The 22,500-nt window shown below is 47.7% G+C and overlaps 2 protein-coding genes across 3 annotated transcripts in view; one reads left to right on the top strand and one right to left on the bottom strand.

Moving 5' to 3' along the window:
* The window catches only part of pdlim7 (PDZ and LIM domain 7), a 40,052-nt gene extending 37,341 nt beyond the window's left edge, over positions 1–2,711 (top strand). For both annotated transcript variants that reach the window (XM_062524111.1, XM_062524112.1), the window contains exon 11: positions 226–2,711. In XM_062524111.1, coding sequence (XP_062380095.1) covers positions 226–312 — 87 coding nt within the window. In that variant the 3' untranslated portion in view covers positions 313–2,711. The remainder of the gene's footprint in view (positions 1–225) is intronic.
* Positions 2,712–6,988: 4,277 nt separating this feature from the next.
* unc5a (unc-5 netrin receptor A) overlaps positions 6,989–22,500 on the bottom strand; it is a 152,321-nt gene continuing 136,809 nt past the window's right edge. The window contains 4 exon segments of the mRNA XM_062524624.1: positions 6,989–7,209; positions 8,899–9,077; positions 9,755–9,919; positions 13,305–13,454. Coding sequence (XP_062380608.1) covers positions 7,044–7,209; positions 8,899–9,077; positions 9,755–9,919; positions 13,305–13,454 — 660 coding nt within the window. The 3' untranslated portion in view covers positions 6,989–7,043.

The raw sequence follows: 22,500 nt of genomic DNA, 5'->3' as shown, positions 1-22,500 counted from the left end.
ATTTGTGTGTGACTACTAGTATTGTATTAGTGTGTTCGTGTCTGGGTCTGTTTTAAGCTTTTTTGACTGTGTGTGTGTGTATGTGTGTGTGTATATGTGCATGAGATTTTGTGTGTGTGTGTGTGTGTGTGTGTGTGTCTGCCTGCATATTTGTATGTGTATTACCCGCCGTTGATTAAGCCCGCCGACGCGTTGTTCACACGCTCTCTCCTCTCTCCCTTGCAGCTCTGTCAGATTAATTTGGAGGGGAAGACGTTCTATTCCAAGAAGGATAAGCCACTGTGTAAAAGCCATGCCTTCTCGCCTGTGTGAGCCGACAGCATCTCAGAAGGGTTTGGCGGGCGTGGCGGTGGCGGTGGCGGTGGTGGGTGCTGTTTGGGGCTCGATGGGGACGCACAGCGATGGCCGACGGCCCCCTTCCCGCGCACTGACCGGTTCACCCCACCCCCACCCCAACAGAGTCTCTTCTGCTCAAGTGAACCGACAGTATTTATGAAACCCTTCTTTCCTATAGAGCAGCCTTCACGCCATTGTACACTCGCATTTTCTTGTTTTTCCCATTTTTTTGCACCAGAACTTGGTCATTCTGTGACACTCCAGTTATGCATCCCTTTCAGCAAAAAAACAAAAACAAAAACAAAAACAAACAAAAAAAACTGCTCTATTTATATGTCCTTTCCCCCCCACAACAACATATGGGTTGCTGTTTACACGCTGAACCAGACTCGTGCTCATCCTCTCTCTCTGTCTGTCTCTCTCTGTCTCTCTCGGCGCTCCTAGTCTTGTTGAGATTCCCAGATGAAAGTTGGGGCGGAGAGGAGCGCTCGGCTCCGCTCTGCTCTCCAGCCACCCCACGCTACACAAGTGGAGCGTGAAAAACAAACCTCGCTAATGGGCCTCCGCCTCCAGGCTCCTCATCGCACCTGAACTTCCTCCACCTCTTTACCCTCTCATCAGCACCGCTCGGGAGACGCGCACACACACACACACACACACACACACACACACACACACACACATAGACACATAGACACACACACAGACACACAGAAGGGCTAGTGTGAGGGTATGTGGTGTGAGTGTCTTCACTGGATTGTCCCATGTTAATCCTCCCTGGGGAGGAGGCCTAGAAATGCACTTGTGGTGGGCGTTTGGAGAGCCACTGAGTGTGTGGCAGTAAGTGGGGCGACTGCTTTAGTGTTTGATGTGCTCTGCATTATATTATTAGACTTGTGCGAGCCCTTCCCTGGCCCTCAGACTTTAGCCGTCTCTACACCCCCCCCCCATCCCCTCCCCTCCCCATCCCCTCCCAATCCCGATCCTGCTTAGCCCACGCTTCACATGCCCATGTCTTGAGTACTCAGGGTAATGGGGGAGCCACAGAGGAATAAAATGCATCTGGTAAACAGTGCATTAGCGCTGATTACGTGCATCTTGAGTTGACCTCGGCGACGGCATGCGCCATGCCTCCCATGTTAAATATCCAGGAGTGATTCCATTCATATTCAATGAGGAAGTAATTAGAACCAGGTAATTAGAACCAGCAGTAAAAAAAATAATAATAAAAAAAAATGGTACAAATGTATAAATAAAAAGGAAGGCTATTCCATTAGAGACCGGAGCTGAGGGAGAAATGGTCGGTCACTGTGTGTGGAGAGGGGTGTGGTGCAGTGGAGCAGCCCAGTGGGTTTCATTACGCTGTGTAAACGTCCAGCTCAGCTAACCAGAGAACGTCCCCCCCCCCCCCCAACACAGTCAACACATCAGGGTTCATCAGCATGGCGAGATTGGTGTCGGTTGGAGAGCGGACAGACAGAGAAAGAAAGGGAATTTTGTAGTTATGGTTATACGGTAGTTATTTAACAGAACGCCTTTGTCCAAAGCGGACAAATGTTGTTTAGTTGTAATATGGTGCATTTGTGTGCTTGTTAAAAGGTGAACGAAGTGACGGAAGAAGTGGGAATTTGGATGTTATTAGTAGGACAGTACGGAGGAAGTAAGACATATTTTATATGTGTGTGTGTGTGTGTGTGTGAATAATGGGTCTCATAAGAGGTAGATGATAGGAACACAAGAGTAGTAGCTACGGTGGCTCAGCGGTGGCTATCGTGGTGGGGAAAAAAAAAAAAAGAGCAGACAATGGTCAGCTCGTCGCAGCTGCAGCTCCCCCGCTCAGGAAAGGTCAGCTTGTTTGCACGTGCCAAGGTCGGCTTGTTTGCACTGCCCACACCATCCATCATCCTTAGGCTGCCCACTTGGTGATCATTCGCCGGAGAGGCGGACGCGGACCAATCAGGGGTCTGGAGCTGTACCCTTCAGTAGTGGTTCTGGCTGACGCTCTCTTTATCTCTTTTAAGAGGTGGATTGAGTGCCGAGACTCTCGATAGCGCTTCTGAGAAGCTGAAGGCCGTTCGCCTTAGCGCCCGCTGTACTCTCACTCCCTTTCATCCTTCTCAATGTTTCTTTTTCTCTTTTTTTTTTGTTTTGGTTTTGCAGTTTTTTTTTTATATGAACTTCTTAACTGTACCAAGTGCCTTTTGAAAAAAGCTTTATAAACTATTGTTATGCATTCATTAAAATACTGCTGTATTCATATGTACATGCTTGAATTTTTTCATGTTTGCATAAGAATGACTCATACATAGAGGGTACCCTCTATAAATTATTATCTATGTTAGAGCTTTGTAATCAATAAATATTGTACAATATTTGATCGGTTGTTTTTCTGTGTAGGTACAGTATTTCCGAATGCTTGACTGGGACACTTAAAGGATTCCCTCTGATCTTTTCTCAAAACAAAACAACCCCATACTTCTTCATGATTTCTCAATAACTTCTCAACTTCTGTTCTCAAATATTACAAGGCCTAGCTCAGACCTACTGTAGCTTCTAAAGTATAGAAGACAAAAAACACCCTTCACCAAAACAATAATTGATTCAGCCCATAGTTAACAATATATAATTTATTTACATCCATTTCAGGTTGAATTACTATACATACCTTTCTGAAATTTCATAGATATATATGTACATAAGGCCAAGTAAAGACTTGAAAGCACTTAGAAACCAATTTCCAAAATTCTACCCACAAATCCATATCATTGTCCAAAAAGTACAGAGAACCTTCAAGGATAGAAGGTGTCCCATTTCCACAAAATTGTTGACGACAATTTACATTGATAGAATAAGGAAAAGTAAAAAAAAGAATAAATAATCATAAGAACTAAAGAAAATAATTATACAATTGCATAAGCGCTGTGTCATGTTATAAGTACAGCATTTTTGACTTGCAGAAAGGCAAGGAACATTGAATAAAGAAATTCAATTAAAACATTCACAGGTACACAATTCTATTGTTCTCAGTTTTGAAAAAAAAGTGAAAAGTAATAAAAGAACTGTCAGAGCAAAAAGTTGAAGCACACCCACATACATACATACATACTGACACACTCACACACACACACACACACACACTGAACATATGTCAGTTGACGACAGAACAACTATGCATGAAGCTGAGAAAAGAAAGCAGAGTCACTGGGGGGGAAAGCGTTAGCTTCTCTGTAGGGAGTTTTCAGGAGTGAGCTACTAACTGCTTATGTGCCAAGGGAACACGTGTGTGTGGCGGGGGGGGCTACTATACCATCTCTCTGCAAGTAACAGTAGGCTGCGATGATAACGCTGCGTCCAGTGTAGAATAACGCACAACAGGGCTTGTGTGTTGTGAGTGGGCAAGAACGGACACACACGCACAGTAGTAAAAAAAAAAAAGCGAATGCAGTAGTTGTGTTTGATCGTTTTCGTCAAATGGTGACAAATGAGACACTCCAGGTCTTGCGGGATGTCCAGTGGTTAGGGGAGACTACCTGAGGCCTGTGTGATGACCGAATGGATACTGTGTCTATGGCAGCAATGTCATCCTTCTTGACACCATACTACGGTCTACTGGGACAGGTGTGTTTTAACTGGGGCGCCTCTCTCCCACCGTTGACGTGTGTAGGAGTGATATGTTAGTTGCTTGTCAAGTCATGAGCTCAAAACTGTACAAACATACGTACACAGCATCAGGACAAACAACCCCCCCCCCCCCCCCCAAAAGAAAACAACAAAACTAAAACAAAACAGAAAGTATACAAGCTTCTGGCAAACAGTCTAAACCTTAAACACCGCAGAAAAAGTATTTGTTTAATGCTATATAACCAATGAACAGTAGGCAAACACGTCACAGGTTATACGTTTGACAAATGTTACGCCAGCAGTCTGTCTTTTTTGGCTCCATATTAAAATCATGTACATTTACTTTACAAAGTGCTATAATAAAACAGATTCAGTGTTGTCTCTGATTAAAATGACTGATGCGGAAATGCGATTTATTAGTCACGGCAAATAATCCGGCATGATCTGAAGGTATGTGGGATGGCATTACACAAGTGATATTATGAACCTGACAAATGTCTTTAAAAGGCAATGGGAAATAAAATGATGAAAAAAAACCCAAACATGTAAATAGTATGTGTGTATGTGTGTTGATACATATTTATAACTTTGGTAGTCAGTGCCACTGATGTGTACTAGGGTGTACATGAACATTTGTTCTTGATACAAAGGAACTCGTTACAAAGGCAGTTTAGAGGAAATATATCACAAATCGCTAAAATGACAGAGCTGATTTGAACACAAAGACCATGATAATCTGAATCGGAACGACTCGGAAATGCCTGAAGCATATGGCCATTAATTTAATTAGACGGTTAGTGATGCCCTATGAACAGCCTTTCATTCTGTGTGAGACTGCGTACTGGGAAGGAGCTTTTGAGAAACATGTCCTCGCCACCCACTTGACCTCCAGAGTTTCTGGAGAAAGAGAGAGACAGAAAGAGAGAGAGAGAACAAGAATTCCATCTTGGATTTTTTCCCCCCTCACAGTCTTAACTTCTCTCCTCTGAAGCCTTCCTCCGGCTGACCTCGAAACATCTCCACATTCACGGATTTTAGCAAAGACACTCAGACAGACATTTGCAGAGGCAGAAGAAACCCTTAGAACCCTTACAGTGAAGCAGAACTCCATAGAGTTGAGTGTGAAAGAAAAACCTAGGAGAACACCAAACTATTCTCTAGAACCACAGAATCAGGCTTTTAGAGGACTGTCCCTTTAAGCGTAGCTAGGTTCACATTTTGAACCTAATAGGCCATTATTGGACACAAATTGCTCACCGCAATCTCTTCTATGGTTTTCACACAATGTTAGTCATTCCTCTGCCTTATTGATTTAAAGAGGGAAAATACCTCTCTCTTAGTGGAGCCTGACGTAACCTGCGGTAAAACATCCATTATCCTCACAGAAATAATGCTATCAAAAATAATTTGCTCCTGGAGATACATTTGGAAAATGTATGAGCTTTCACACACACATACATTGAATGCCCTATAGCCGGATGGCTTACATATAAAAAAGAGAACCATTACGACACATTATATTATCAACTGAAAAGAAAATCGCCCAGCAATGTGCCATTTTGCTTCTGATATGCAGTGTGAGCTGTTTGCTTCTGCTTACTGTACTGACAGACAAACATTACGAATGAATAATCCATCTTCGATTTGCAACTACATATGCTAGATGATCCATTTTTCCCCTGGATGACACAGCATATTTAAATTCCTAGCCAATTAACTTGGATTTTGTCAAAAATCACAAAGACAGGTCAACAGCTACGCCTTGCACCTGGCAAACAGACTTGAATGGGAGACTAGAATCACTTTGAACCATTTTTTTCCCCCGAAGATTACAGACAAAACTGACTAGCAACAACAAAGAGAATATCTAACCCAAGCCTTGTCCAAATGGCAGGCAAACTCCGACAGATCTGGTGTGAATCGGGCAAATCTGCTCTGAAGCCGACTCCCATCTGCTCAGAGTGTGCACAAATGACAAGGGGCGACATTGATCTTGATGACCTTGCCAAGACCAGCGTTCTTTGACATGACCTCTCCTGCAGGTCTTCACAGCAAATTGCATAAAGTGGCTTTCAATTATAAATATGGCTGTTCGTTTTGTCACTCCATCGTACAGAGCCAAGGAGAGACACCTGAACTGGTATTGGGCAGTATTCTTTTTTTTTTTATTCCTTTATTCCAACCATCCTCAAATCTGATCCATCCTAATTTGGTTACTTGTGTGTGCCTCGTGGTGGGAGCCAACACAGTTTAGATCCATTTCTACATATTGCATTTTAAAATATATACACATAAACTCTCACTTTTTAATCCTCTTGACTCTCCTTCCATACTGCCATCATTTTATCCTTGATTTCCTTCCTCGACGATACAGAAACGCCCATGAAAAAGGTATTGGTCAAATTGATTGTATGAGGAATAGCAGAAGAATCAACTAAATAAAAACAAAACAAAAAATACCACACAAATAAAAATGCTCGATCTGACTTTCCTTCTACTTACTGTGGCAGTGAACCAACCTCACCATGTCGAGCTCTGCCCCGCCCCCCCCATCCCCATCCCTCTCCCATGGCAACCAAACATCTAATTGTGGACCTTTGCGGAAAGCTCTCGTTTTTCCCCCCTCGCTCGACTTTGCTCACAAAACACACCAAAAGATGGACACGCCGGGCTCTCGTTGGCCGGCGTGCACAGGCTGGGGGAATGGACTCATCTCTCGGTATGAGGGAATGGACTTCAGCGGCTCAGTACAGTCAGTGCGACTCCGTCTGAAGGGGGTGTTCATTTTGGCTCCTTCCACAGGCGAGGAGGAGGTGACGAGGAGGTGTCAGAGCTCCTGACACCCCCCTCAGTCCCAAACCAGTGTGTGTGTGTGTGTGTGTGTGTCTGTGTCTGTCCACTATTGTGGTTGCTGTGTGTATGTGTATCCACTGTTGCGGTGTGTGTGTGTATGTGTGTGTGTGCATGTGCGTGAATATGTGTTCGTGTACAGTATGTGTGTGTGTGTGTAACCACTGCTGCGGTCGCTTTGTGTTTGCGTGTGTACATGTATAATATTCACTGTTTGCGGTCGCCGCTAATCGGGGTTAGCACTCGCCGTCCGACACCAGGAAAATCATGGCCTCCTGTTTGCCGATCTCGGCCATGACGGCGGCCAGCTGGTTGAGGTTGCCGCTGTGGAAGTGCTGCGACTCCCACAAGTCCAGGATCACAGAGGTGGGGCTCGGCTTGGACGCAAAGAAGCTCATGTGCCTGCAGCAGGGACAGAGACAGCAGGGACGTGATGGGGGAGAGAGAGGGAGCCAACACAAGAGAGAAGGAAGGAAAACAGGAAAAAGTGGAAGACAAAAAGGAAGTGAGAGAGAAAGTAAGGAAGGAAGGAAGAAAAACAAAGAAAGAGGAAGACAAAAAGGAAGGGAGAGAGAAGGAAGGAAGGAAAACAAAGAAAGAGGAAGACAAAAAGGAAGGGAGAGAGAAGGAAGGAAGGAAGGGAGGGAGGAAAGAGGGGAGGAAAAAGACAGATCATGAATGCAAATATTGCACTTGGCATCTTGTCATTTCTAGCAGTCAAGTAAATCCCTCTCTCTGGCTATGACTCATGCGCTAGGCTCTCTCCTACAGCAGCTCTCTCACTGTCAGCCCACTGTGGTCAAATACTTTCAGTCAGTTTTAGAAAACACACACACACACACACACACACACACACACACACACACACACCACTTATTCATTTCATAAACACTTCCTGCACTTCGTACTTACATAATTATCTTTATATCCCTTTTACTTGAGAAGGTTAAAAGAGAAAGGAGGCTGGATGGTTGAAGTGGTTTATTCTTTGAGTTTTTTAAAAAAGGCAGAAGAAGATGGAAATGTTTGGGTGCGGTGGTAATGCCCGTCGTTAGCGTGAGTGGCGCCTTATGTAATGGGATATTATGCATGCAGTGTGGCGCGGTGTGCAGGGGCGCCGGGGGGGAAGTAAATGTTTATGACCATCATGAGTTATGCACTCTCTCCCACAGTTTTCTCAGTTATTATGCAAATTACATTATCTCAGCAAAAATCGATAAACGGAAATTATATATTTTTCTCTCCCCCCTGGCCCGTCGAGTCGCAGCATTTCAGCCTTTCTGCGTCCGTTTTCAACTGGGGTGGGGGTGGGGAGGGGGGGTGCAAAAGAGCTGGAGGCTTTTTTTTTTATTAGACGTGGGAAGTACTGTACGCCCTAGTTGGCTTTAGCCGCGGCTGCGTTACGCAGGTAGCGCCCGTGACCTTTTCCCATTGACCATGCGGAACCTTTCGGATCAAAGCTGATCGATAACAACAAAAGCGGTGACCCCTTTAGGTTGCGCCGGGGATGTGGTGGGAGAGCATGTCCCAAAGGTACCTGAAGTGGCTTGTTCGATCTAATGGCCTTTTTCTGTTCTTCAAATGCCTGAGGGGGGGCAAGGGGGTGGGTGTGGGGGTTTCGAGTTGTTTTGTACATGCTGCACTCTTTGTAGGAGTGATCGGCTCCAAGGTTGAGGGGGTGCTAACACTTCCAACACAAACTATTTGCCGTTACAAAAACAAATATGAGAAAAACAAATGTTCCAAGCTCCCACTTTATATAACTAAATGATAATTGATCTCATCTCATCAGTCTAGACCATTAAAGAACTGGCCCAGCTCTACTGCAAACTAATTCATTGAGCTAAGTGCCCTACAGGTCGAAACGAAGTCCACCCACATTGTTTTGCTCAAACTTTGCGACTCTAAATGGACAAATAATTGAATCCCAGTCTGGCTGTTTTGGTTGGCAGTGGTTGAGGAATTGGGCAGTCGGGACGGGGGAGGCGAGATGCCGTGCGGTGCGGTCAGGGGAAGTGAAGTGAGGTGAGGTGCAGTGAGGGGTGTGAGGGGGAGGTGGACGGCCTCGGGCCGCGGGGGGCCAGAACTGACCTGTCGAGTTTCAGCCTCTGGGCCAGTAGCCTCCAGTCGGCTCCGTTGGGGCAGGGGGCGTCCAGGCTGCTGCAAATCTTCTGCCGGATGAGGTAAGGGATCTGGAACGCGCTGGGGCCAGCCAGAGCCGGAGTGCAGTTGTCCATCAGCAAAAACTCGGAATCCAGGGTCCGGTTGTCCTGAGGAGAGGACACGCCACATATTTGTTTTACCTTTTTACATTCGTTTGTGCATTTATTTACAGAAAAAAAAGTGGAATGGCACAGTTGACAGGGAAACAAATGGGAAAAGAATGCTACACAGTCATCTGTGTACGGTGACAATGTACTGCTAATAACGTCTGTTGCTCAGTGCAAGATGTATGAGATTTGCGGCCAATCGAGTTGTTCCTCAGGGCTAGAATGGTATTTACCATTACTGTATTAGGCATAAAATTCCATATAATGCAAAGCTATTAATTATCGAGTCGCATACAATAGAACGTTCACAGAAAACACTATTTACAATCTTAAAGCCAATTTCCTGTGGCTGCAATACATTGCATTTTCTCATTATAATCCATCATTACTGGAGTGCAGGATTCCCTTTCCAGACAATCTGTCGCCACCTTTAGCAGATCAGCATAAGAGCAGCAGTTAATTAAACTATGTACCCGCGCCTAATCCCATCTGTTAAGATTTCACACGCCGCGCGGAGCCATCGTTGTTTTCGACGCTTAAAATAAACAAATAAATTAAAAAAAACACTGGTCAGAATCCGGTGTGCCTGTTGACCCCTGGCACTGCTATTGGCCAGCTGGCCGAAACGGAGTTTTCCTGGCCGAGCGGAGTTGCCTGGCACGGAAGCGCTGGGTTACCTTGGCGATGTTGAAGTCCAGGCTGAAGCTCTGTCCCTCCCCCTCCACCTGCCAGACGCACAGCTGGCCGGTGAGATCGCAGGTGCTGAGGCTCAGGCGCTCCAGAGTGAAGGTGCAGTGCAGGCTGCGCTGGGAGCCGCTCCAGATGTGGTAGAACGGAATCTCCTGGAAAAACATCCACCAGACGACATGAGGCATTACAACATGGTCTTCCTATGGGCCTCCCAGCTCACGCTCAACACCCCCAATAACTCAATTCGTGGGAACACTTTCATACTTTACATTACATTCAGCAGACACTTTTTTTGTCCAAAGTGACTTCCACTATATTACAAGGGATTGCATTGTCCCTGGAGCAACTCGGGGTTAAGTGCCTTGCTCTAGGGCACAACGGTGGAAGCCGGGAATTGAACCAACAACTTTCAGGCTACTGCATGCTAGCCCAGCTCCTTAACCACTACACTACAATCTAAAACCTCAGGTTTGATCAACAGAATAATACAGCGAAGAGATGCGGAGTGGAGATGTGAGGTGGATTTCTCCAGTGCTCTTGGAGATGGGAACCAAAACCATGAGAGGAACTGGCATTCACTTATGAAGGACCATATCAGTGGTCTTCTATTGCAGGACGTGAATATTCACACACTTCATCAACATTCCATTGAAGCTCTTCTTTAAGTGGGCCAGTTACTGTATGCATTGTAAGGTATAATGTCTGTATAGTAGTTCTGATAAAGAATCTACTGATGTAGAGATGATTACGATTTCACATGAGGTCAATGATGCAACCTGTTTGTAGGACATGACATAACGGTACAATGCGTTCTGCAGCTTTTGAAACAGCCAGATATACTATACACATAGGGGAAATATTTCACATTGGCGAGTACACTGCAGTTCATCTTTGAGTTATTTTGGAGAATGACCAAAATAAATAAATCAACTCAAACAGCTGTAAGACATGAATAAAGCCCAGACGCGTACAATCATTTCGAAAAGCAAGTAAGAAAAAAAAATATTTAAAAAATCCCTCCGCAAATGTTAATCAAGTGAGGCCTCCTGCTCGTGGCCTGCGAGGACTCGGCGGAAAGCGTGGGCATCAGCAGAAGAGCCCTTATGCAGCGCAACGCTTTTGTTTCGTGATTTATGACATCTCTCTCTCGGCTCCGCCGCGGCTCGGCTAAGCCAGGTGTGGAAGCTCTTTATGTGAAGTCTGTAAATGTTCACGCGCATAAAATCCCAAGCTTAAATAACCGAACGGCCATGTTAAAAAAAAAAAAAAGCGAATATATATTTCAGACTTAAAAGAATAACAGTTGGGGGGGCTAATGCCAAACAAAACTACGTCACCGACTGCTGTATCCAGCATTACACTGACAGGAACAATAAAGTTAAACTAATCCAAGCGGCTCTTGTCCGGGCTCTCTGAAATCCACCGTAATGCATTATATATAAGCATCTCCGCAAAGTTAGATTTCTGGAAAACTCTCCGGACAAATGGAAATATTGCATCTGTGGATGAGAGTATTATCGTGGCTCGGATGTTCATGAGCTTTACAATTTCTAGGGATGACAAACGCAATTTCACCAGGACAACCACGGATGCCAGGCTCAATTGTCACTGGTCTCTCGCTGTGTGTGTGTGTGTGTGTGTGTGTGTGTGTGTGCGCTCGCATCATCGCAGTGTCAGCTTTATTCACTCCCCATCTCATTTCCCTGGAGTGGCGGCGAGGTCAGCAAGCCACAGAGAGGTTAGACTCCTGCGCTCTCCTTTATAGATTCCTCCATGCATTAGTGGGAGCTCGGATGCGCTGCAGTTCCACAGACCGGCCCAGTGGGGGAGCTGTTGCACAGGCCCACAAATAAATAAATAAAAGGGCAGGAGTGAGTGAAAAAGAAGAGTGAAGGAGAGAGATAGAGAGAGAGAGAGAGAGAGAGAGAGAAGGAGAGAGAGGGAGAGAGAGAGTCCTCAGAGACAAACAACTCACAAAGAGATAAGACAGACCTTTCTCTGTGAGCTGTGTAACTCTCTCCAAATGAACCGGAGATGTCTGGGGTTCAGGGCACCAGAGGGGCTGCATCTCCTTCATTCTCTCTCCGCCACTCCTGCCCACCTCTGGGCAGCGTGGGGTCACAGCCCGGCACAGCTACCCCCCCCCCCCCCTATCTACCCCCCCCCCCCCCCCCGGGCTCCTCTGTCTCATGTCTGGGATCCTGCTTCCGCACCCGCGGGAGGCTCCGCGTCACCCGGCGCCCAATCAGAGTGTACAGCAGGGCCCACACGCTTTACATCCCAAACGAGCGCTTCGCCGCCCCCTGTGGAGGCCAAGTAGAGAAGAAGAAGACGGCGGCCGGTCCAGCGAGGGTAGGCGAGTTCATGAGTGTGTGTGTGTGTGTGTGTGTGTGTGTGTGTGTGTGTGTGCGAGTGTGTATAGACCCTCAGAGATATGGTGTGAGCTCCTGCAGCTGCTGCTACTCTCTCTCTCTCTCTCAGTCAAGGCCGAGATGGCTATTAGGAGCCGCCGGCCTGCAGACTCCCACTGCACCTGGGCTGCCCTTTCATGGGCCCGCTCCGTGGCTCTCCGTGGCTCTCTGTGGCCCTGTGGGTCTGGCAGCGGCGTCTAACGAGCCACAGGCTCACAGACTCAGACCAGGCCCAAGATGGAGAGAGATGGAGAGAGATGGAGATGGAGAGGTGGAGCAGAATGGACTGTAGACTGTAGTCGGATGGAGAGGGAGTTAAAATACCTCCACTGGGATATGACTGATTATGGGCTTATACGCTGTTAACATGGCCTCATGATATGCACTGTACCTAAAGCCATTTAGGACAAGAAAGTTATGATGCATATATTGGTGTTATTTCATTATCACATTATCATTGTTGGTCGACAAAAACAAACTGTTGACAATTTGTTGTTAGTCATGATGAATTCATGTGGATGGGTAATCGTTACAGTTCTTGGTCCTGGCTGGTTTAGTAATTAAAGTGATTTACGTATGCAAATTTATAATAGAAATGTTATGCCAAAGGCTTAATAAATACATAAAAGTCAATCGGCCATGTTAGCAATGCCATGTTGTGCTGCTGATAATAATTATGTAAGGCCACCTTTAACACCTCAAACTTATCTTTCCTGGTTAATCTCGACGAGAGCCTCGGACTCATTAAGAAGTCGTCGGCCCTGAACTAAAGTCCGCTCTCATTTAATTCACCGTGTACATTTAGGGCTAAATCAATACATGCAAGTCAGTATTTCCAACACATCGGCCGGCACCCCAAGACTCATTACCGAGCCCATTTTCATTTCATCTTCATTAAGACTGAGGTGACGGTGGACAAACACCACCCAGGAAAAGAGAGCTCCAACAGAGGCGTAGTGACGGAGAGAGAGAGAGAGAGAGAGAGAGAGAGAGAGAGAAACGGACATCAGAATGGCGATGCTCTAACAGATGTAGAGCTGGAGAGGGGCTGGCAGGAGGGAGGGAACAGCAAAGAGTAGAGGGTGGGCTTGGGGGGAATGGGGGGGAAGGGGGGGGTGAGACCCACCTGGTAGCCGGCGAGCAGCTTACTCCTCCACTGGGTCTGGGGCATGTCATGGATGGACAGGCGCAGGTTGTGGTAGCTGTCTTTGAAGAGCAGGACGCGGGGCTCGTCGATCAGCCGACCCCCCAGCTGTTTCTCCATCTGCATCACCTCCTGGGGGACGGACGCAACATGTGCACACGGACACACACACACACACACACACACAGAAAAGAGGGCTCGGGTCAGGGCAGGAAGGATACGAGAAGAGACGAGAGGAGAGAACTCAGCATCACATGTGTGTTGGCTTGTCAACACATGTTCCTTCAACACTAACCCCCACACCCAACCCCTGACATCGCCCCAACCTCCTGCATCCTCTCCCTTCCGTCTTTCTAAAGTCGCGCCAAGGTTAGATCATCTTTCCGGAAGGGGCGCGGAGATGCCAGGCACAGACCCCGCCACAGCTACCTGGCACACGGCGAGGCGGGCATCGCGCGGAGAGCCATTAGTCAACGGCTCGTTTGCGCTGCCGCGCTCCTCGCAAATCTCCCCCTAATTCTGTCCCCCCAGCTTTTTGGTGCCAGGAAAGATTTGCACTGGCAAGTCGGACAGTTTCATCTCCGTGGGGCCAAAAAGGAGGAAAAAAAGAAAGAAAAAAAAACAACAACAACACAAAAACACACACAAAAAATCTAGAGGACACGTGTAGAGTTCAGAGCGGCCATCTGGAGTGATGTCATAATAACCCCAGAGTTGGTTGGCTGATCTATCGCCATTCATTCGGGAGGCATCCTTCATCTCCCGCGCGCCCATCCTCGGGGATCAAGAGGTCCTCGGAAATCTGGAAGGTTCCGTGCACGCTATAAGGCTGCCCGCCAAACCCGCCGTTGCGCAAAAAAAAGAGAGACGGATGTGCAGCGGAAGAGGGGGGAAGAAAGAGGAGAGAGAAAACTAATTCACTGAATGAGTGGGTTAGAGGACTTGGAGACCTTGTCAAAGAAAGACACGATTTTCTCTAAGAAAAGGTTAAAAAAAGAGAGGTTTAAACGAAAATCACAGCGGTAAGCAGCGCGGCATTCAAAAAAAGGCATTGACAAACCAAAACGGCAACAACTGCCAGACAGAGGCTGAGCGAAGATAATTACCATATGTTTGATACGTCTCTGTGTGAATCCGGATGCACACGAGATGGTTTTGGAGTGCCGCTTTAATTAAGATGGAGAATCGCTCTGATTTTTTATCTGCACACCCAAGATTCAATTTTCTGCACTCTTTACCCCATTTTGACGAGACTGATTTCAATTAATGCCATAAGGAACCTGCTCATTACCCTTTCCAAACCACGTGCCTACGTCTCCATGTTGAATGTCTCCAGACAGGGAGCCATTTTCTTCCAAACGGGAGTCATAATCTCGGCTTTGATAAAAACACATTGTGTCGTTGTGTCTGGCCTACATGTTAAGGGATGTAAACAGAATAATAACACTTTCACCGTCAGTTATCCCCCCCGAATGATCCGCTCTTCCAGACAGTGGACTCGGAGAGGCCGTCGCCGCCATCTGTGCGCCTCTGAAGTGTTAATCGACATCAGCGACGCCTGGACCGGGTCAACGAGATCGCTGGTCGGGTCCGTCTCGTCGGGTCGTGGCAGCCGGCACAAAGGGGCCGGCGCTACTTCAAGGCGCTACTAATCCCGGCCATTTCATCCTTTTTCCAGGGACAACACGGGAGCTTTTCTGCGGCTTTGTGGCTTTCGCAGGCCTCTCTCTCAGAAGTGCTTAATTTGAAAACGTTCTTGAACACAATTATCCTTTGGTGGGGGAGGGGGGGGAGATTAGCATTGCAAATGGCCGCCCGTGGACTCTGATCTCGCGCTCCTGACCCTTCGGCCCGCCGAGCCGACTGGTGATGGGGAAGCCGACGAGAGGCTGCCAATTATCCCATTACCCATCTCGAGGACCCCACGAGTGCCAACACACAGCTCGCCAGGGGTCCCCCCCTCCCCCCCGCCCGCCCCCCCACACACACACACCCACACCCAAAAATACACAGCCCAGTGGATTAACAAGTCGGGGTGAAAGTGAGATACATAAGCATGCCGCAAGCTCTCGGCCTGCAGCCGTTTTCTTTCTGTTTTTTTTCCCCATGCGGGATTCCATGCGGGATTCCGTGCAGGTTTGTGTGTTTGCCATTGACACCATGTTACAGAGAGTAATAGCTCAGTTTCCGCCCCATTGTCTTATTAATAAATTACATTGTACGGGTGGGTTGTTTATGGCAGGGGAGGGGAAGCAAAATCAACACTCTTACTCATTCTTCCGGAGAGGGAGATACAAAAAAAGAGAAAGGGAAAAAAAAGAAGTCACTGATGAAAATCTAGGAATGTGACATAAATCAATGGCTACGTTTCCGTGCACACCATATTCCGGTTTTATTCGGACAATAAAGACAATATTCCGATTGTGCATGAGTCATATACTGTAAACACCTTATTCCAGATGCCATAACCCAGATAAGGTCATATTCGGAATACTAAAACACCTCCAGTATATCCCTCTTTTGACCAGAATATTGTGGCACAGTAGTCGGAATATGCCCCTTTTGGAATATTAAATTCTATCTGTGCATGTTTGTGCAAGGAATTTTGTCAGTTTGCTTTGATGCCCTGACACTTTGCAAACAAAATGAAAATTGTGCCAAAAAGTTTGCACTTCTTAAAGGAACACTTCACCGTTTTTTCATATTAAACTACGTTATTCCCCTAATTAAGACGAGTTGATACATGCATCTCACTTTCAATGCGTGCACTCACTGGCTCTGGCGCGCGGCGCAACTTTGATAGCACTTAGCATTCATTAGGATCCAAACAGAGATGAAGTTAGAAGCGACCAAACACCTCCATGTTTTCCCAATCAAAATACAGTTACACGAGTAGTCCCACAACCAAGTATGGTGAGACTAGGGCTGTCAATCGATTACAATTTTTAATCGAATTAATTACATACTCTGTGATTAATTAATCTAAATTAATCGCATATAAAAATGTCATCGCAAAATCGCAATGTCAACACTATGCCTTTTTTTTAAAGTAAATGTGCCAATCAATGATCCAGGCAGCACATTCTCGTCTCCCCATTTTACGGTCTAATGGTTACTGACTAGAATGGCTCCAGGTTAAAGGTCATCGATTAATCTGCGTTAATTTTTTTAATCAGTTATTTTATCTCAAATCAATTAATCTAAATTAATCCGTTATTTTGACAGCCCTAGGTCAGACAAAATAAAACGTGGTGCATTTCTAAGCAGGTAAGAGGGATAACTATATTGTGTGGTGCAGTAATATCCTCACTCTTGCACTTTGAGTTTCACTTTGGAGTGAGGATATTACTGTGCAGAGTCTAAGTGCTCCCAATATTATTCCGCCACACAATATAGTTATCCCTTTTACCTGCTTAGAAATGAAAGCATCATAATGCTACAAGACTCGCACACACTGCTGACAGATGAAGAATCAGTGAAAAATCTTCAATCAAAGCGGACTATCATAAGACTGAAATGCAAAAGAACAGCGCCTCTAATCTGGCCAAATTTTGTGGTCATGAACGATATTCAGGGACAGAGACCGCTGACACGTCATGACGCAGACACAACTTCAACTGCACATCGCTGCTTTATTCAGCATATATGGTGATTAACATGTAAACAGGAATATTCTGTTTCTGCAACACATGGAAACCTCTTAATCTGGATATTGCCATAACCATATGGACCTGATTCAGAATATGGTGTGCGTGGAAACATAGCCAGGAATTCTGAAACTAGGAATCTCTCTGTGTCAAACTATACGTGCGTGTGTGTGTGTGTGTTTATTTGTTTGTGTGTGTCTGTGTGTGTGTGTGAGTGAGTGAGTGAGTGAGTGAGTGAGTGAGTAAATAACTGAATGACTGAGTGAGTGACTAAAAAAGTAAGTGAGTGTGAGAGAGCGATAGAGAGACTATGATTATGTGTGATAGAGAGAGGGAGAAAGTGAGTGAAAGACTGGCAGATAGAGGGAGGGAGGGAGAGAGAGAGAGAGAGAGACTACATAGCTGAGGACTGAAAGAAATGTCAGAAGGACTGAACCAGAGGCTACGTGTGAGCAGAATTTCAACACCGTCGGTGCAGCACCGCTAAGAGCCCGAGACCAAAACTGGGCAAGGAGAGGACAGGACTGCCCAGTGCCTTGCTGAGTGGGGAGCCACAGAGGAGGAGAGGACAGAGACGGAGAGAGAGAAAGAGGAAGGGAGAGGAAGAGAAAGAAAGACAGAAGGAGAGAAGGAAGGAAGGAAGGAAGGAAAGAAAGAGAGAGAGTGAGAACGAGAGAGACACAGGCAGCTTAACACTTGTGTCTGCGGGTCATGAGAGTGGCTGGCTTTAGAGGGACAGATAACAGGATTACTGGAGCCATGGCCACAGTTCTTCCGAGCATGCACACACACACACTCACACTCACGTTTTCACACACACACACACACACACACACACACACCCTCCTGCTCATCCCCCTCGGCCCCGGCCGGCCAGTACCCAAGTAGCGCTCTCAGCCCTCTGATGGACTCTGTGTACTGCGGTCCGTTTGGGACTACCAGAGACACTCGTATAGTTAATCTCCTCACAGCCCGGCCTGACAGAAGGAGGCTAGGCCACTGCAGTGCAGGGACAAATACAAATAAATAAATATAGAGAAAACCCACAGACAGTGCACAGTTGGCCACCAGGAAAAAAAAGAGATCAATTACAGCAACAAAAACAAATAAACAAAACATTCGAGGGCAGTTTGGAAAGTCAAGACAGGGAGGTGCTGTTGAATAGAGGTGGTGTGTGTGTGTGTGCGTGTGTGTGTGTGTGTGTACGTGTGTGTGTGTGTGTGTGTGTGTGTGTGTGAGTGTGTGTGTGTGTGTATGTGTGTGTGTGGACGTGGGGGTGTGTGTGCCGGCAGGGGTGACTGAAGCGACTACATAAAAAAGCACTTTATAGATTTATAGAGTTCAGCCATAAGAAATAACATGCTTCGTGGCCTTCCGGTATTAGTTTTTAAGGACAGGCGTTGTTTTGCTTTTATTGAGCTTTTCATCAAATCGTGGGAGGGGTGACACCGGGATGAACGGTGGTGGTGGCGGCAGCGTGCCGGTAAGACGGTCTGAATAAATGGCTCGATGCCACGCCGGGTTTTGTCGGCGAGGTTCTTGTAAAAACAGCGCGCTTCTCCTTGACCAGTAGCAAGGTGCCAGGAGACATTATGCACCACTTAAAAAGACTACTCGAGCCTGTTGTCAAAATAAGCCGGGGAATAACTTTAGGATAATGGCCCTTGGCAGCATATTTCCTTGATTTATTGTGAGGCCGCTATCGCTACTGTCCTGTCACCACACACACACACACATACACACATACACACATAGTCACTCACTTTGGGGTGTTTTTCTCAAGTTTCACGATGGGATTTTTTCCCCCCCTTCTTCCTGCGTTTCCTGATGGAGAGACTCCATCACCGTGAGCTCCGGTGCCGGTCTCCGGTCCCCTTCTGATTAATAACTACAAATGTGAGGAACGTGCCAGCTGGGCTTTACAAATGAGAACGCTGTTTGCTAGTCGAGGATGCACATTTCCCTTTACATAAATCACCAGGGAGTGAAGAGAGAGGAAGAGAGGGGGAAAAAGATGACAAGAAAAAAACAGAGAGAGAGAGAGAGAGAGAGAGAAAGAGAGAGAGAGAGAGAGAGGGATGTAGCAGGCAGCTAGGTGTAATATTTCCCCCGGCCCAGCTGCTGTGATAAAGTCGGCTGTCTTGTTTAACTTCACGTCAGCAATCAGCCGCTTGAAGCATCGCTCCCATCCCGGCAGTCAGCCACGTCCGAACCTCGTCTGACTTGTGTCTGTTCTCCCTGGGCAGGGAGCGAGTGCACCAATTACTCTCTGATTTTCAGCGAAAGGTCAAATCAAACATGTAGCCTCCATCTTTTTCCCCCCCTTCCTCCCTCCGCACCCATCTCGCCAGTGGTGCTAAACTAGAGGTCAACAAAACACAAAAACAATGTAGTTGTTTTTCGCCCCTCTGCTCGCACTATTCTCCCCGAGCTTTCTGTAAAAGGGTGGGGGTGGGGGGTGGGGGGGGTCAGCAGTGCCATTCAGCTCCTACGGGGGCGAGCCGGAGGGACAGGCGGGGGCAATTAAACCGAGGGCAGATCAGTGTTGCGGCTCTTTCCGTAATGAGCATATGGAGGCATTTAATGCGAACAGCAAGCCATCCGTATAAAGCCATCATCATCAGCGGCGGTGGCGGCGGCGATGGCGGTAGCGGTGGGAACGTGTGGAGCCGATATTGCCTCTGTCTTTTGCATGCTCCTCCGCCACTCACCAGCACTTGGGCTCTGTGGGAGGATTCATGGCTCATCGGAGGAGGGTGGTGGTGGTGGTGGTGGTGGTGGTGTCTCCTTCAGACCAGGAGGTGGATCACAGTCCACTGAAGGGGTGGGGGTGGGGGTGGAGGGTGGGTGTGGGAGTGAGGGGGTGGGGGTTGTACACATTCGGCTCGTGGTCGTGGCTCGGAGAGCGTGATCTGGGCGATATATATAAATATTAACATAATTGGTCCCGCAAGGGCCGCTAGCATATTGAAAGTGCCGCGACGCCGAAATGTCACGGGCTCCCGAGTGTCGCGAGACTCTCACGATCTAAAGACAATAACATTGTTTTTAATCTGCGCCGTAATTGGGAGATGAGAGAGAATGCACGCGTCTGCCTGCGTCTGCCGCTTCTGTCTCGGGCAGCAGCGCCAGCTCTACGCTGCAGACTCCACACGCCGCGCCGCGGCCCCGGCCGGCACCAGGGAGGGATGACGCCGCTGACTGACAGCCGAGACGCCCGTGAGCCTGATGAGCCGGGGCTGCCGTGGCATTCGCTTCTCCCCCCCCCCCCCCTTCCTCCTCCCCCCCCCCGCCTCCCTCCTCCGCTCCCTCTCCTCTTTTGGCTGGGAAGCAGCCCGGAGGCAGAGAGGGGGAGAGAGAGACAGTGCCATCATTTCCGTCAAACCACCGGGGTGTTCCTTCTCTCTTTACTCTTCCACCATTACCCAAACGGCAGCCTTTTGGGACGGGGACGGTGGGGTGGGGTGGTGGTGGGGGTGGGGGGGCGTCTCTTGACAGACATTGTGACATGCCCTGCAGCGGTCAGTACACTCTGTAATGCAATTAACACTCCCCGCAGACAAACGGCTGCACAGGGGGACGGAAATAGCAGTGCAATGATTTCCATAGCAAGAGAGAGAGTGTGTGTGTGCGTGTGTGTGTGTGGATGTAGGTTGAATGTGTGTATATGTGTGTGTGCATATTTACTGTATGGGGGTGTGACAGAGCGCACCGCGTCTGTCACGCAAGCGGGCGCATTCCCGCCAGTAAGAACAATGGGAACCGAGTTTGCACTTGAACGCAGACATTAGTATACACATACAGGAGAAATGAAATAAATGATGTAATGCATATGTAGGAAAATATGGAATAACTATGTATTATGTCGTGGTACAATGCGAAGGAATATTGGTTAGGCCGTGCGCTTAACATGGCTATAGCGGCTGATGCAAGGCATAATGTCGGGGTAGTTGTGGCGGGTTTCGTGCGCGCAGAAACCGCTGCGACTGTGCCAATGTTTGTCTGTGTATTGTGTGTCTTTGTATGGCATGTTGTTCAGCTTACCTGAGGTCTACCTGTCTTCCGGGGTGCGACAAGAGTGTCGGAGGTGAGACCCAGTTAAAGGGACGGAGCGCGCTCCCATAAGGGAAGCGCTCATAGAGACAGGGGTGTTTCTGTAGTTTTGTTTTATTTGTTATTTTGGGGGACTGTAGCCAAGGAATTATGATTGCACAGGAATGTGGTCAAGTAATGTATTGCGCTTGTATAGTATCTAGCCTAGGAGGATACGTTATTGCGCTAATTGATTGTTGCTGTGTTTGGTCCGCGCCAATAGAATATAAGAGTATTGGGCGCTTCATTCGGGAGATGGGCCTCTGCCGTGAGAGGGCACATTGTCTCGGTCAGTATGGGTACGTAAAGGGCCTAGCTTTAGTGGGCATTATCCCATGTTTTTGTTTTTCGTTTTGATCAGTGTTTTTCTTTTGTTTATGTCTCATGTCTTAAACCTACCGGTAGCTTATTAATAAAAAAAGGAAGTTGTTTCTTCTACTTTTGCATTCCGACCTGAGTCTCTCCATCTGCACGGACACATTATTACATTTGGTGGCAGCGGAAAACAACATCTGTGTCTAAGACCAGGCGGAAATGTCAAAGTAGAGATGGTTCCAAGAGCACAGGAAGAAAGATGACCGGACCGAGGCGAAAGGCGTTGGTGACCAGACGCAAGGCGAGGAGGGGGAAACGCTCAACAATTTGCCCTCCTGCAAGGCGAAGGCCAGCGAGAAAGGCAGGAGAGAGGAGGAGGACTCTCCACGTCGGCGCCAGTGTCCAGAGCCCAAGTCCAGCGCTAGGTATGCCGAGTTGGGATGGAGGGCCAGCGACAAAGAGGGCGGCAGCAGCAGCGGCAGGTCTGATGGCAGCGCCTACTCCAGCAGCAACAGCGGCAGGTCTGATGGCAGCGCCTACTCCAGCAGCAACAGCGGCAGGTCTGATGGCAGCGCCCACTCCAGCAGCAGCAGCGGCAGGGCCAACGGCAGCATCTACTAGCAGCAGCGGTGGAGACAGCGGCTCCAGCGGCAACAGCAGGGGTTCAAGCTGCGGCAGCGGTGACTGCTCCAGCGGCAACAACAGGGGCCCGTCAGTGGCTCAATCGGATGGACACAAACTCATGGGTTACTCTAGGATACCTGTTCCTGCAGCCGTACAGGTTTGGTGCGGTACAGGGCCGGGGTCGAGAATGTGACTGCGGACGACCTGTCTAGGGTCTTCGGGGACGAAGACTCTTGAGGTGGGGGGTTATGTGACAGAGCGCACCGCGTCTGTCACGCAAGCGGGCGCATTCCCGCCAGTAAGAACAATGGGAACCGAGTTTGCACTTGAACGCAGACATTAGTATACACATACAGGAGAAATGAAATAAATGATGTAATGCATATGTAGGAAAATATGGAATAACTATGTATTATGTCGTGGTACAATGCGAAGGAATATTGGTTAGGCCGTGCGCTTAACATGGCTATAGCGGCTGATGCAAGGCATAATGTCGGGGT

This window comes from Sardina pilchardus, chromosome 21, assembly GCF_963854185.1.
Source record: "Sardina pilchardus chromosome 21, fSarPil1.1, whole genome shotgun sequence".
NCBI lineage: Eukaryota > Metazoa > Chordata > Actinopteri > Clupeiformes > Clupeidae > Sardina > Sardina pilchardus.
Note: the sequence above shows the minus strand (reverse complement) of the source record. Positions and strands in the feature narration are given on the sequence as shown.